Here is a 13,136-nt window from a genome sequence, read left to right as displayed (position 1 = left end):
GCTAGAAAAAGTGGCAGCTGTGGGTTCAGTGAGAGACTTTGCCTCATGGAAATGTGTATGAGGAAAACACCTGGTAGTCTCCTCCAGCCTCTACATGCATGTGCAAGGGGCACATGCATCTACACACTTACATGTGCCTATACCACATATACAAACCACATCCTAACACAGATGCTCCACACAGACACACACAAAACAAATAAACAAAAACAGATTCAAAGAATTCATGAGCACTATGCCAGCCCTACAGAGGATGATAAAGGAATTCTCTAGATTTAAGAAAAAAACAAATACATCCTTAAGGCCCAGGGAAGAACAAACCATGTAGCTAAGCAAGAGAGGACTACAAAAACCACAAATCTACAAATTCAGCACAATGACAGGACATTATGCATACCTTTCAATATGACTTTGAAAATTAATGGTCTCAATTCCCATTCAAAAGAAAGACTAGCTGAGTGGATTCAAAGGCAAGATCTGGGCTGGAGAGATGACTCAGCAGTTAAGGCGCTTGCCTGAAAAGCCTAACCACCCAGGTTCTATTTTCCAGTACCCACATAAAGCCAGATGCAGTGGCGTATGCTTCTGGAGTTCATTTTCAGTGTCTGGAGGCCCTGGCGGCATACCCATTTTCTCACCACTCTCTCTCTCTGCTTGCAAATAAATAAAACTATTATTTTTTTTAAACGGCAAGATCCATCTACTTGCTATCTCCAAGAAATCCACCTTACCTAAAAAGACGGATCCTATATTGGAGTGAAGGATGGAAAAACATTTTCTAAGCAAATGGAACCAGGAAGTAGGTAGTTGTCACTTTAAAAAAAATGTTTTTAAATTTATTTGTATGTATACAAGTGCTCATGACAAGGCCTCATGCTACTGTAACCAAATACTATTTGCACCATTTTGTGTGTGTGTGTGTGTGTGTGTGTGTCACTTGGGAATTTAACCTGGGCTGGCAACTTTGCAAGCAAGTACCTTAAAACACAGAGTTTATCTTCCCAGCCCTACTTTCTCTCTTTTTATTTATATACTGCTGGAAATTCTAGCTAAAGTAATAAGACAATAGAAACAAATGAAAGGGATACAGAGGGTAGGGGCCAAGTATTCATATTTGCAGGTGATATGATCATATACAACTGCAGCGCTTGGATGACAGAAGTAGGAAGGTCAGGAGTTCAGAGTCATTGGTGGGTACATAATCAATCTGTCCAGCACCTAGACTAAGACTACGTAAAGAGCTTGTTTCAAAAAAACCAACCAGTACTTTTTTTTTTTAAAGGAAAAGTTCAAATTTGCTTACTCAGTTGAGCTTCATGCTGGGGACTCTGGTGTTGGCACTGCTGTGACCGCCTGTAGATTGTTTCTCCTGCCTTGAGTGCCTGTTTGAACAACCTTTCAGCATCTACGATAGTCGTTGCTTCTTCCTCAGCCAGTAGAACATAGGCGGTGGCACAGCTATGAAGAAAGCAAGCGAGGTAACTTAAGTACAGTGGACAAGCAAGCATTTCTCTTGGTGGGGTTCTACATCATGCTTCCCTTTGCATCTTTGAAGAAAAAAATCAAACTTCATTCAAGAGCATGCCTTTAATCTTAGCAGTCTGGAGACAGGTGAGCTCGAGGCCAGTCTGAGACTACATTGTGTGTTCCAGGTCAGCCTGGGCTACAAGTAAGACGCTACCTCAAAAAAAAAAAAAGGAGAGATGATGGCTTACTGGTTAAGGCACTTGCCTATAAAGCCAGTGAACCCAGGTTCAATTCCCTAGGACTCATGTAAGCCAGACACACAGGGGGCGCATGCTTCTGGAATTCATTTGCAGTGGCTGGAGGCCCTGGCATGCCCATTCTCTCTCTTTCTATCTGCCTCATATTCTCTCTCTCAAATAAATAAAATATAAATTAACTAAAATTTTTTTTGTTTATTTTTATTTATTTATTTCAGAGCAACAGAGAGAGAAAGAGGCAGGTAGACAGAGAGAGAATGGGCGTGCCAGGGCCTTCAGCCACTGCAAACAAACTCCAGATTCCTTGTGCATCTGGCTTATGTGGGTCCTGGGAAATCAAGCCTCAAATCGAGGTCCTTAGGCTTCATAGGCAAGTGCTTAACTGCAAACCAATTTCCCCAACTCAAAATAAAAATTAATTTTTAAAAAGTCAGTCAGTGTTTTAATTAGATATATACTGGTATATTCATTGTATCTAACTTCACAATTTTTCTACTTTTTTTTTTTTTTTTTTGGTTTTTCAAGGTAGAACTTCATTCTAGCCCAAGCTGGCCTGGAATTCACTAGGTAGTCTCAAGGTGGCCTCGAACTCACGGAGATTCTCCTACCTCTGCCTCCCGAATACGGGGATTAAAGGCGTGCATCAACACACCCAGCTTCCGGCTACTTTTTCTTTTTCAATTCTTATATTTATATGTATGCACACCCATGTGCATGCCTGCAGAGGTCAGAGGAGAATGCAGGGTATCTTCTCCTCTATCACTCTTCTGCTTTAATTCCTTGAGATGAAGTCTCACTGAATCTGGAGATGCTATTTATTTTATTTTAAATATTTTTATTTATTTGAGAGAGGGAGAAAGAGGCAGAGAAAGAGAATGGGCCTGCCAGGGCTTCCAGCCACAGCAAACAAACTCTAGACACATGTGCTACCTTATACATTTGGTTTATATGGGTCCTGGGGAATTGAACCTGGGTCCTTTGGCTTTGCAGGCAAGTGCCTTAACCACTAAGCCATCACTCCAGCCACCCATTTTTTTTTTCCTAGTCAGACTGGCTGACAACTGAGTCCCAGTGATTCTCGAGTGTCTGGTCTCTGCTTCCCACAAGACTAGGGTTACAGATGCATGTGGCCACACACAACTTGTTATGTGGGTGCTGGGGATAAACTGAGAGGACCTGAAGCTCTCATGGTTGTGCAGAAAGTGCTCCTATCTGCTGAACTATTTCCTCAGCTTTTTAAAAATCTTTTCTTTATTTTATATCTTTTAAATTTCTATCTCCATTCTCTGACTCATTGCCTTCTTATATTTTCTTTTCGTGGGAGGGGAAAAAAAGATATATAAAGAATTGTCTGGGCTGGAGAGATGGCTTAGCGGTTAAGCGCTTGCCTGTGAAGCCTAAGGACCCCGGCTTGAGGCTTGGTTCCCCAGGTCCCACGTTAGCCAGATGCACAAGGGGGCGCACGCATCTGGAGTTTGTTTGCAGAGGCTGGAAGCCCTGGCGCGCCCATTCTCTCTCTCTCCCTCTGTCTTTCTCTCTGTGTCTGTCGCTCTCAAATAAATAAATTAATTAATTAAAAAAAAAAGAATTGTCTGGAGCTGGGCATGATGGTGCACCCCTTTAATCTCAGCACAGAGGAGGCAGAGGTTGGAGGATCACCATAAGTTCAAGGCCATCCTGAGACTACATACTGAATTCCAGGTCAACCTGAGCTAGAGTAAGACCCTACTGCAGAAACCCCCCCAAAAAAATTAAAATAAAAATAATAAAAATAAAAATAATAATAATAATTGTCTGGCCAGGCATGGTGGCTCACATTTGTAATCTCACTACCTGGGAGGCTAAGACAGGTGTATCACCATGAGTTCAAGGCCAGCCTGGTCTACATACTGAATTCAGGACTGTTTAGGCTACAGAAACTTTGTCTCAAAGAGAAAGAAGAAAGAAAAGGGCAGAAAAAGAGGCAGAGAGAGGGAGAAAAGAAGGAAAAGGACGAGAACTATGGAAAGAGTTCTAAAGGCCGCACACTGCCATGCTCACACAGCTCGTCTTCACTGTGCTCTCTGTACTGACGTCTCCTGTTGGCAGCTAGAGAAGAAAGGGAAGATTGGAAAGAAGCCAATTAATCTGTTTATCTGAATGTTTTTCTGCAGAAATTTAGAAACACTTGGCAATAGCGATGCCATTTTATGGGCCTTAAGGACAAGTGAGGTCATTATGGTCCCTCAAAATGGCTATAATAATGTTGAAGACAATTAAAATTGTACTGTAACTTGTTCTAAGCTTAATCAAACTTGAAAAAGTTAAAAAATTACACATATTCACACACACAAAAAAAAAAAGATTGGGAGGATTCCTTTGGCTAACTGGGTACCATTTTGTTGTTTTTGCTGTTTTTTGGGGAGGTGGGGATTGAGGTAGGGCCTCACTCTAGCCCAGGCTGACCTGGAATTCACTATGGAGATTCAGGGTGGCCTCGAACTCTCAGCGATCCTCCTACCTCTGCCTCCCGAGTGCTGGGATTAAAGGCGTGCGCCACCACGCTGGCTTTGTTGTTGCTGTTTTTTAATTTTTTTTTTTTTCAGAGAGAGAGGCAGAGAGAGAATTGATGTGTGAGGCCCTCAGCCACTGAAACTGAACTCCAGATGCTTGTGCCACCTAGTGGGTATGTGCGACTTGGCACTTGCCTCACTTTTGTGCATCTGACTAACATGGGATCTAGAGAGTCAAACTTGAGTCTTTAGGCTTCGCAGACAAGTGCATTAACCTAAGCCATCTCTCCAGCCCCTTTTTTTGTGTTTGTTTTTTGAGGTAGGGTCTCACTCTAGCTCCAGGCTGATCTGGAATTCACTATGGAGTCTCAGGATGGCCTCGAACTCATGGTGATCCTTCTACTTCTGCCTCCCAAGCACTGGGATTAAGGTATGCACCACCATGCCTGGCAAGGTGCATTTTACATATGATCAGAAACTTATTCCTGCATCAGGCTTTTCCCCAAACCTGAGTGTTGGCTCTGTGTCCTCAGTTGGTCTTATCCATACAAGTGAAATGGCCCTAGTCTGAGTTCCTACCCTTCCTCTCATATTCCTATTCTCAACACACAAACATCCAGACTTACTCCCAGCTTATTTTTCTTCACTCTACTAAAAGTGATTTTTCTTTGTGTCTTGCAAGTCAATAGATGGCTATGCCTTTAATCCCAGCACTCGGGAGGCAGAGGTAGGACTGCCATAAGTTTGAGGCCACCCTGAAACTCCATAGTGAATTCCAGGTCAGCCTGGACTAGAGTGAGACCCTACCTAAAAAAACAACAAAAAAAAAGAATCTAATTAGCTGGGCTCGGTGGCGCACACCTTTAGTCCCAGCACTTGGGAGGCAAATGTAGGAAGATCCCTGTGAGTTCGAGGCCACCCTGAGACTACATAATGAATTCCAGGTCAGTGTGAGCAAGAGTGAGACCCTACCTCAAAAAACAAACAAAAAAAGAATCTAATTAGGAGGCTGGGTGTGGTGGTGCATGTCTTTAATCCCACTATTTGGGAAATTGAAGCAGGAGGATTACTGTGTGCTTAAGGCCAGCTGGACTACACAGTAAATTCTAGTTCAGCTTGGGCTGAAGTGAGACCCTGCCTTAAATGGAACAAAGCAAAACAAAAGTAAAAAACAAAAATTGTAATGTTTTATTTAGCATTTAAAATATTATAATATTGTTTTTAACACAATAAATGTAATTTTTAGAACTATTAATGAGGTATTTCACATTTTCTAAGTTTTTTAAATTTGCTGTGTACTTACATCACTTTTCAATTCATACATTTCAAGGCTTGGTGGCACATGCCTATAATCCCAGCACTGGGGAGAGATGGAGGCAGGAGGATCAGAAGTTCAAGGTCATCCTTAGCTACATAGGGAGTTTGAGACCAGCTGAGGCTTCATTAGACCCTATCCCAAAAGTTTTTAAAAATAGGAAGGAAGTAAGAAATGAAGGAAGATAAGCTATCAATTAGGGTCAGGAAGTATCTTATAGATATTAAAGTATAAATCACACTAGTTTAGACATCCTTCCAAATGTATGATAACTTAAAGTATACAATAATTGCACTAATCAACCAAGATTTCTGATATATTACATTGAATTATTATAAAACATCAGACAGACTGTTGCTTTAGTTACTTAGCATCCTAAGTGCAATTCATTTTGAGGGGGAGGGGTATTTAGGGTCTTGCTCTAGCTTAGGCTGACCTGGAATTTACTATGTAGTCTCAGGGTGGCTTCAAACTCACAGTGATCCTCCTACATCTACCTCCTGAGGGCTGGGATTAAAGGCATGTACCACCGTGCCTGGCTTCTATAGTCAATTTTTATATGTTGGGCTTGTCTCTGGCGATATTTTGTTTTATTTTATTTTGCTTTTTTGAGGGAGGGTCTCACTCTAGCTCAGGATGACCTAGAATTCACTATGTAGTCTCAAGATGGCCTGGAACTCACAGTGATTCTCCTATCTCTGCCTCCCAAGTACTGGGATCAAAGGTGTGCACCACCATGCCCAGCTCCGGCAATTTTTTTTTTTTTTTTTTTTTTTGGATTTTTCAAGGTAGGGTTTCACTCTAGTCCAGGCTGACCTGGAAGTCACTCTGTATTCTAAGGGTGGCCTCAAACTCACGGTGATCCTTCTACCTCTGCCTCCTAAGTGCTGGGATTAAAGGCATGTGGCACCTTGCCCAGCTTTCTGGCAATATTTTAAAAACTAACTTATTACTTCTAATAGTTTGTCTTGTGTATGTATTCTTTTCAAGCTATCTGTGAGCAGAAACAGCTTAATTCTTCCTTTCCAATTTGAATGCCATTTTCCCCCTTTTTCCTTGTCCAGCGGCTCTGGCTAGAATTTCTAATACCACATTAAATAGTAGTGGTAAAGACACCCTTGCCTTATTACTGAGTTTAGATGGCAGGTTTTCATTCTTTCATCATTAAGTATGGTTAGTTATGAACAGTTCACAGAAACTCTTTATCAGGTTGAGGAAGATTCTTTATGTTCCTAATTTTTTAACATATTTTTATTTCTTGCCAGGCGTGGTGGCACACGCCTTTAATCCTAGCACTCAGGAGGCAGAGGTAGGAAGTGTCTTATAGATATTAAAGTATAAATCGCACTAGTTTATACAACCTTACAAATGTATGATAACTTAAAGTATACAATAATTGCACTAATCAACCAAGATTATTTATTTGACGGAGTGTGTGAGAGAAAACGAGGGAGGGTGAGAGGAAGAGAGGGAGAGAATGGCCACACCAGGACCTCTAGCCATTGCAAATAAACTCCAGACACGCGCCACCTTGTGCATCTGGCTTTATGTGGGCACAGGGGAATTGAACCAGGGTCATTAGACTTTGCAGGCAAGCACTGAGCAATCTTTCCAACCTTGTGCTCCTAATTTTTTTGTTTATTATTATTTATTTGAGAGCGACAGAGAGAGAAAGAGGGAGAAAGAAAGTGAGAGAATGGATGCTCCAGGGCCTCCAGCCACTGCAAACAAACTCCAGATGCGTGCGCCCCCTGTGCATCTGGCTAACGTGGATCCTGGGGAATTGAGCCTCAAACCAGGGTCCTTAGGCTTCACAGGCAAGCACTTAACCACTAAGCCATCAATCCAGCACCTAATTTAAAAAATATATTTTTATTTATGAGAGAGAGAGAATGATGCGCCAAGGCCTCAACTTCAGATACAGGTGCCAACTTTATGCATCTAGCTTTACATAGGTACTAAAGAATCAAACTTGGGCTGGTATACTTTGCAAGCAAGTGCTTTTAACTGCTGAGCCATCTCCCCAGGCCCAGTTCCTAATTTTTTAATTGCTTTACTCATTAAATGATGCTGGAATTTGTTAAGTACTTTTTCCCTCAAAGTAAGATAATTACGTAGGGGTTGGAAGAGATGGCTTAGCAGTTAAGGCGCTTGCTTGCAAAGCCTAAGAACCCATGTTCCATTCTCCAGGTCCCATGTAAGTGAGATGCACAAGGTCACACATGCGTACAAGTTCTTACATGTCTGGAGTTTGATTATAGTGGCTGGAAGCCCTGGCATGCCAATTATCTTTCTCTCTCTCTCTCTCCATCTATCTCTTGCTATCTCACATAAAAAAGAGGCTAGTTTTGGGCTGGAGAGATGGCTTAGCAGTTAAGCGCTTACCTGTGAAGCCTAAGGACCCTGGTTCAAGGCTCAATTCCCCAGGACCCACGTTAGCCAGATGCACAAGGGAGTGCACACATCTGGAGTTCGTTTGCAGTGGCTGAAGCCCCTAGCACGCCCATTCTCTATCTCTCTAAATGCCTCTTTCTCTCTCTGTCTGTCACTCTCAAATAAATAAATTTAAATTTAAATTTAAAAAAAGAGGCTAGTCTCTTGGGCTTGCCTCAAAAAGAAAAAAAAGATAAGTATGTGTTTTTGTCCTTTGTTCTGTTAATGTGATATATTGCACTAATTGATTTTCATAATTTTTATCATGAAAAGGTCTTGAATTGTGAAGTGATTTTTAAAAAATTTTAGTTTTATTTATTTATTTGAGAGTGACAGAGAGAGAAAGAGGGAGTGAGAAAGAGAGAGAATGGGCCTCCAGCCACTGCAAACAAACTCCAGACGCAAGCCCCGCCTTGTGCATCTGGCTTACATGGGTACTGGGGAATTGAACCTAGGTCCTTAGGCTTCACAGGCAAGCACCTTAACTGGTAAGCCATCTCTCCAGCCCACTTTAATTTTTTTTTTTTTTTGAGGTAGGGTCTCACTCTAGTCCAGACTGATCTGGAATACACTATGCAGTCTCAGGGTGGCCTTGAACTCAAGGCGATCCTCCTACCTGTGCCTCCCAAGTGCTGGGATGAAAGGCGTATGCCACCACCCCCAGCTCCAGTTTAAATGTTTTTTTTATTTTTTATTTTTATTTTTTAAAATTTTTTATTTATTTATTTGAGAGCGACAGACACAGAGAGAAAGACAGATAAAGGGGGGAGAAAGAATGAACGCGCCAGGGTTTCCAGCCTCTGCAAACGAACTCCAGACGTGTGCGCCCCCTTGTGCATCTGGCTAACGTGGGACCTGGGGAACTGAGCCTCGAACCGGGGTCCTTAGGCTTCACAGGCAAGTGCTTAACTGCTAAGCCATCTCTCCAGCCCCAGTTTAAATATTTTTAACAAATGTTCCCCAATATAGTTAATTCAATACTCAGAGGATTTCAAGGAACCGGAAACAAAGGCAAGCCCTGTTCCTTCAAGGAACTATTATACATCTGAAAATAAATAAGCACTGTTCTTTGAAAGTACAGTTTGTTCTACTGGAATTATAACAGTGTGTGCTGTTGTCTTCAAGGCTGCCACTGAGCTAGAGAGTTAGGGATGGGCCCAGGGTAAGGTAAAACATCAAAGATTGCTCTTACAGATATTTATGTATCTTTTACTTAATTAATAACCTTGATTATTTTGTAGAGCTTGAATAAAATTGATAACGTTCTTGTTAGTCATTAGTTTTGGAGTTTGTTACTTCATTTTTTTGGCCCCTCTTTGGAAAGTCTTCTCAGAAGGATAATGTACTTACTGGAGAGTTTCAGGGGGAAACTCTAAATTCACAACCATCTAAGAAACATTACTTGGGGGCCATGTTTTTATTCTTAGCATTTATTTAGTATATATTAGATAAATATTTATTGAACTATTCCACTTAAATATTGAATTGGTTTTATATTCTTATTTATTAATTTTCACACATACAGAGAGAGAGAGAGAGAAAGAGCTCTAGCCACTGTAATGAACTCCAGATGCATGCACCATTTTGTGCATCTGGCTTTACATGGGTACTGAGGAATCAAACCTAGGCCCTTAGACTTCACAGGCAAGCACCTTAATTGCTAAGCCATCACTCCAGCCAGGTTTTGTAATTTGCCTTCTCAAAGTGATATAAAAGGTCATGCAGTTAACACAAAAATAAATAAATAAAGCTGGGTGTGCTGGCACATGTCTTTAATCCCAAGCACTTGGGAGGCAGAGGCAGGTGGGCTGCTATGAGTTGAGGCCAGCCTAGGACTACCAAGTGAGTACCAGATCAGCCTAGGCTAGAGACCATACCTCAAAAAATAAATAAATAAATAAATACAAATAAATAAGTAATAAAGTTGACAAAGCTACATGGGATTTTGAATCTCCCTTCTATATCTCCAAGCCCATTAGCAACTAAAAGTTCCCCAGGACTGACACATGCTTTAAATAAAAACAAAATTAAAACAGTAACATAAGTATGTTAGTACCCACCTAACTATGTACTATTATCATCAGCTCTTACTGGTACTCTCCATTTTTAAAAAGCTTCTAAAATAATTTCTACTTAAAAGCATATATAAATTTATAATTTCAGAAACAAAACACAGATGTCAGTGAACATTGCAAATTTAATCTCTAGTATGCAAAAAGGGAAAATGGAATTATCAAGGACTCCAAATGTCTTATGAACAGATAAAAGCACATGTAAAATTATTGGTCTATATTTCCTTTAAAACAAACTTATTTTTCAAACTTACTCATTGTTTAATTCTAAAGCTTGATAGGCTGCTTTGATTCGAGCTGGAGGATTTCTTTCCCTCCATGCCTTCTGCATAACTGTAGAAAAAAATATTTCAAAAAGTGTATGAGATAGTAAACAGATAGTCTTATGTAAAGCATAAGAAAATGAGCTAAATTAGAAATAAGTAAAGCTTTAAACTGGGCGTGGTGGCGCATGCCTTTAATCCCAGCACTCGGGAGGCAGAGGTAGGAGGATTGCCATTTGCCATGAGTTCAAGGCCACCCTGAGATGACAGAGTTAATTCCAGGTCAGCCTGGACCACAGTGAGACCCTACCTCGAAAAACCAAAACAATAAAAAAAAAAAGAAATAAGTAAAGCTTTAAATAACATATTCTTAAACATATGAAATAAGAAACTAGGTTGCTTGTTGTATTAACATTATGAAAATTTACATTAAATTTGGAAGTTTTATATAAAATAAAAATATTCTATGATTTATTTGAATAACAACACATAAAGTACTTAATTAAGTGAATTACATCATTATCATATATGAACACTTATATAACCAAATGCATATTAAAACTGAATTTAAGTGACACTAATAATCAATATGAAAACATTCAGTTGTAAGTTTATCATTCTGAAAAGAGTCTATGGAACTGCTAAAGATAAATAAAAGTGTAAAACCAAGTTTCTGTCTAATGATTCACTTAAGGAAGAAACTGTAGGTTTGTATTTCTATGAAAAGTAAGAAGGAACAATGTTAATTTAGACCATCATCTGAACAATTCCAGCTTTGCCAGGATTCAAAAAAAGCTTGTTATTAGTTTTGCTACCATTTACTGTACCAAAATAAAGACATCACACTAAGTACTGTTTCTTTAAAATTCAATAAACAAAGCTGGGTGTGGTGGCGCTATGAGCTTGAGGTTACCGTGAAACGACATCGTGAATTCCAGGTCAGCCTGAGCTACAGTGAGACCCTACCTCACAAACATTTTTTTAATTCAACAAACAAAATAGATTCATGAAATCTTGCTTATTTTAAAGTTTGATAAAAATAGAGAACCTATAAATGTTGACTTTGGAACAAAACCTACAACTGTCCAAAAAGAATAATGTAGAAAATGTTTGAGTTTTCCTTTGAAAACAAAATATTAGTCTTGGCATAGAAAGCGAGACAGTATATTCCACTTGTGTAACAAAAATACATTTCTCACATCAAACATGTCATCAGTTAGCTAACAGCTAATGCTTCTTGCACTTGACAAACATGCACGTTAGCACCCAGCTGATACAGACCAGGTAAAAGACATTGGTTTGCTGAAACACTAAAATGTTACATTAAAATGGAATATAATATCACACTTCTAATTATTTATGATGGGGCTCTCTTCTATAAATATGTGATACTTACAAGTCAAATTTTAATGCTAAGCCCGGAGTGGTATTGCATGCCTTTAATCCCAGCACTCAGGAGGCAGAGGTAGGAGGATCGCCACAAGTTTGAGGCCACCCTAAGACTACACAATGAATTCCAGGTCAGCTTGAGCTAGAGTGAAACCCTACCTCGAAAAACCAAAAAAAAGGAAAAAAAAGATTATGCTCTCTAGTTTCAAGCTCTCACTAGTCTTTGGCTAAAAGAGGGGTTACCCACATCAAATTCTCCCTAACTATGCTAACTTCACTCTCCATGGAAGAATCTGTTCTTTTTCAGAATGTACTGAGACTGGAGGAGATAAACCACCCCTAGCACTTCAGCCAACCACAGCTGAAACCATCGTGGTATTGGGAAGATGAGCAAGAGTGCTGCTTCCTTGGTGAACCTGACAATCAGCGCCAGGATGAAGGAGACAGACCCTGAGGATACTCAACACCTACCAAAGGAAAGATCCAGAGGCTCCTAAGAGCTCATCACTGAAATAGACTTAAAACTCACCCACCACAGCTCAGGGAATTTTGCAGAAGAGGGGTGGAAAGACTGTAAGAGCCACAGGTTGAGACATCATGCCAAGAGGCATTCCCTTCCCCCCAAAATAACTGACTGCTGCTCCCACAATGCATAAACCGCAACCCCATAGGGAATAACTGCAACCCCACTGAGAAGTGTCCCCAACAAAATGGAGACAGAGACAAGGGAAAAGAGGATACCAACATATGATGTATCCATATGAAATATGTTGTTAATGATAACAATAATAAAATAAAATAATAATAATAATAATTAAAAAACACAGCCAGGCGTGGTGGCACACGCCTTTAATCCCAGCACTCGGGAGGCAGAGGTTGGAGGATCACCATGAGTTTGAGGCCACCCTGAGACTACAGAGTTAATTCCAGGTCAGCCTGGACCAGAGTGAGACCCTACCTCGAAAAACCAAAAATAAATAGATAAATAAATAAAAACATTATGAGCCAGGGGTGGTGGTACATCCCTTTAATCCCAGTACTTGGGAGGCAGAGGTAGAAAGACTGCTGTGAGTTTGAGGCCAGCCTGAGACTACTTAGTGAGTTCCAGGTCAGCCTGGACTAGAATGAGACCCTTCCCCCTACAACAAACTAAAAACCTCCCTGTGATAACAATCTTTCAGCCAGGCATGGTGTTACATGTCTATAATCCCAGAACTTTGGGGGACGAAACAAGAGGATCACTATGAGATCGAGGTTAGCCTGGACTACACAGCAAGACCCTTTCTCAAAACAAAGAAATTACCTTCAACCTATTTGTATAAGGTGTAGATGAAACAGAATTTTGTGTTTAGACTTAGGTTTCATCCCTAAGCTTTCTTATTATGCATATGCAACTATTTCAAAAGTTGAAAAAATGTGAAATCAAAACATTTCATATAAGGGATGCT

General features: G+C 40.3%; 1 protein-coding gene and 1 non-coding gene across 2 annotated transcripts in view; one reads left to right on the top strand and one right to left on the bottom strand.

The window, feature by feature from the left end:
* The window catches only part of St7l (suppression of tumorigenicity 7 like), a 102,720-nt gene that overhangs the window by 65,323 nt on the left and 24,261 nt on the right, over positions 1–13,136 (bottom strand). Inside the window, exons 6-7 of the mRNA XM_004658984.3 lie at positions 10,291–10,369; positions 1,304–1,458 (exon numbers count right to left, since the gene is read on the bottom strand). Coding sequence (XP_004659041.2) covers positions 1,304–1,458; positions 10,291–10,369 — 234 coding nt within the window. The remainder of the gene's footprint in view (positions 1–1,303; positions 1,459–10,290; positions 10,370–13,136) is intronic.
* Positions 3,840–3,966, top strand: LOC123456159. The gene has a single exon (XR_006634373.1). It is a non-coding gene; the product is annotated as a small nucleolar RNA SNORA33 (small nucleolar RNA).

This window comes from Jaculus jaculus, chromosome 19, assembly GCF_020740685.1.
Source record: "Jaculus jaculus isolate mJacJac1 chromosome 19, mJacJac1.mat.Y.cur, whole genome shotgun sequence".
NCBI lineage: Eukaryota > Metazoa > Chordata > Mammalia > Rodentia > Dipodidae > Jaculus > Jaculus jaculus.
This window is presented reverse-complemented; position numbering and strand designations above follow the sequence as displayed.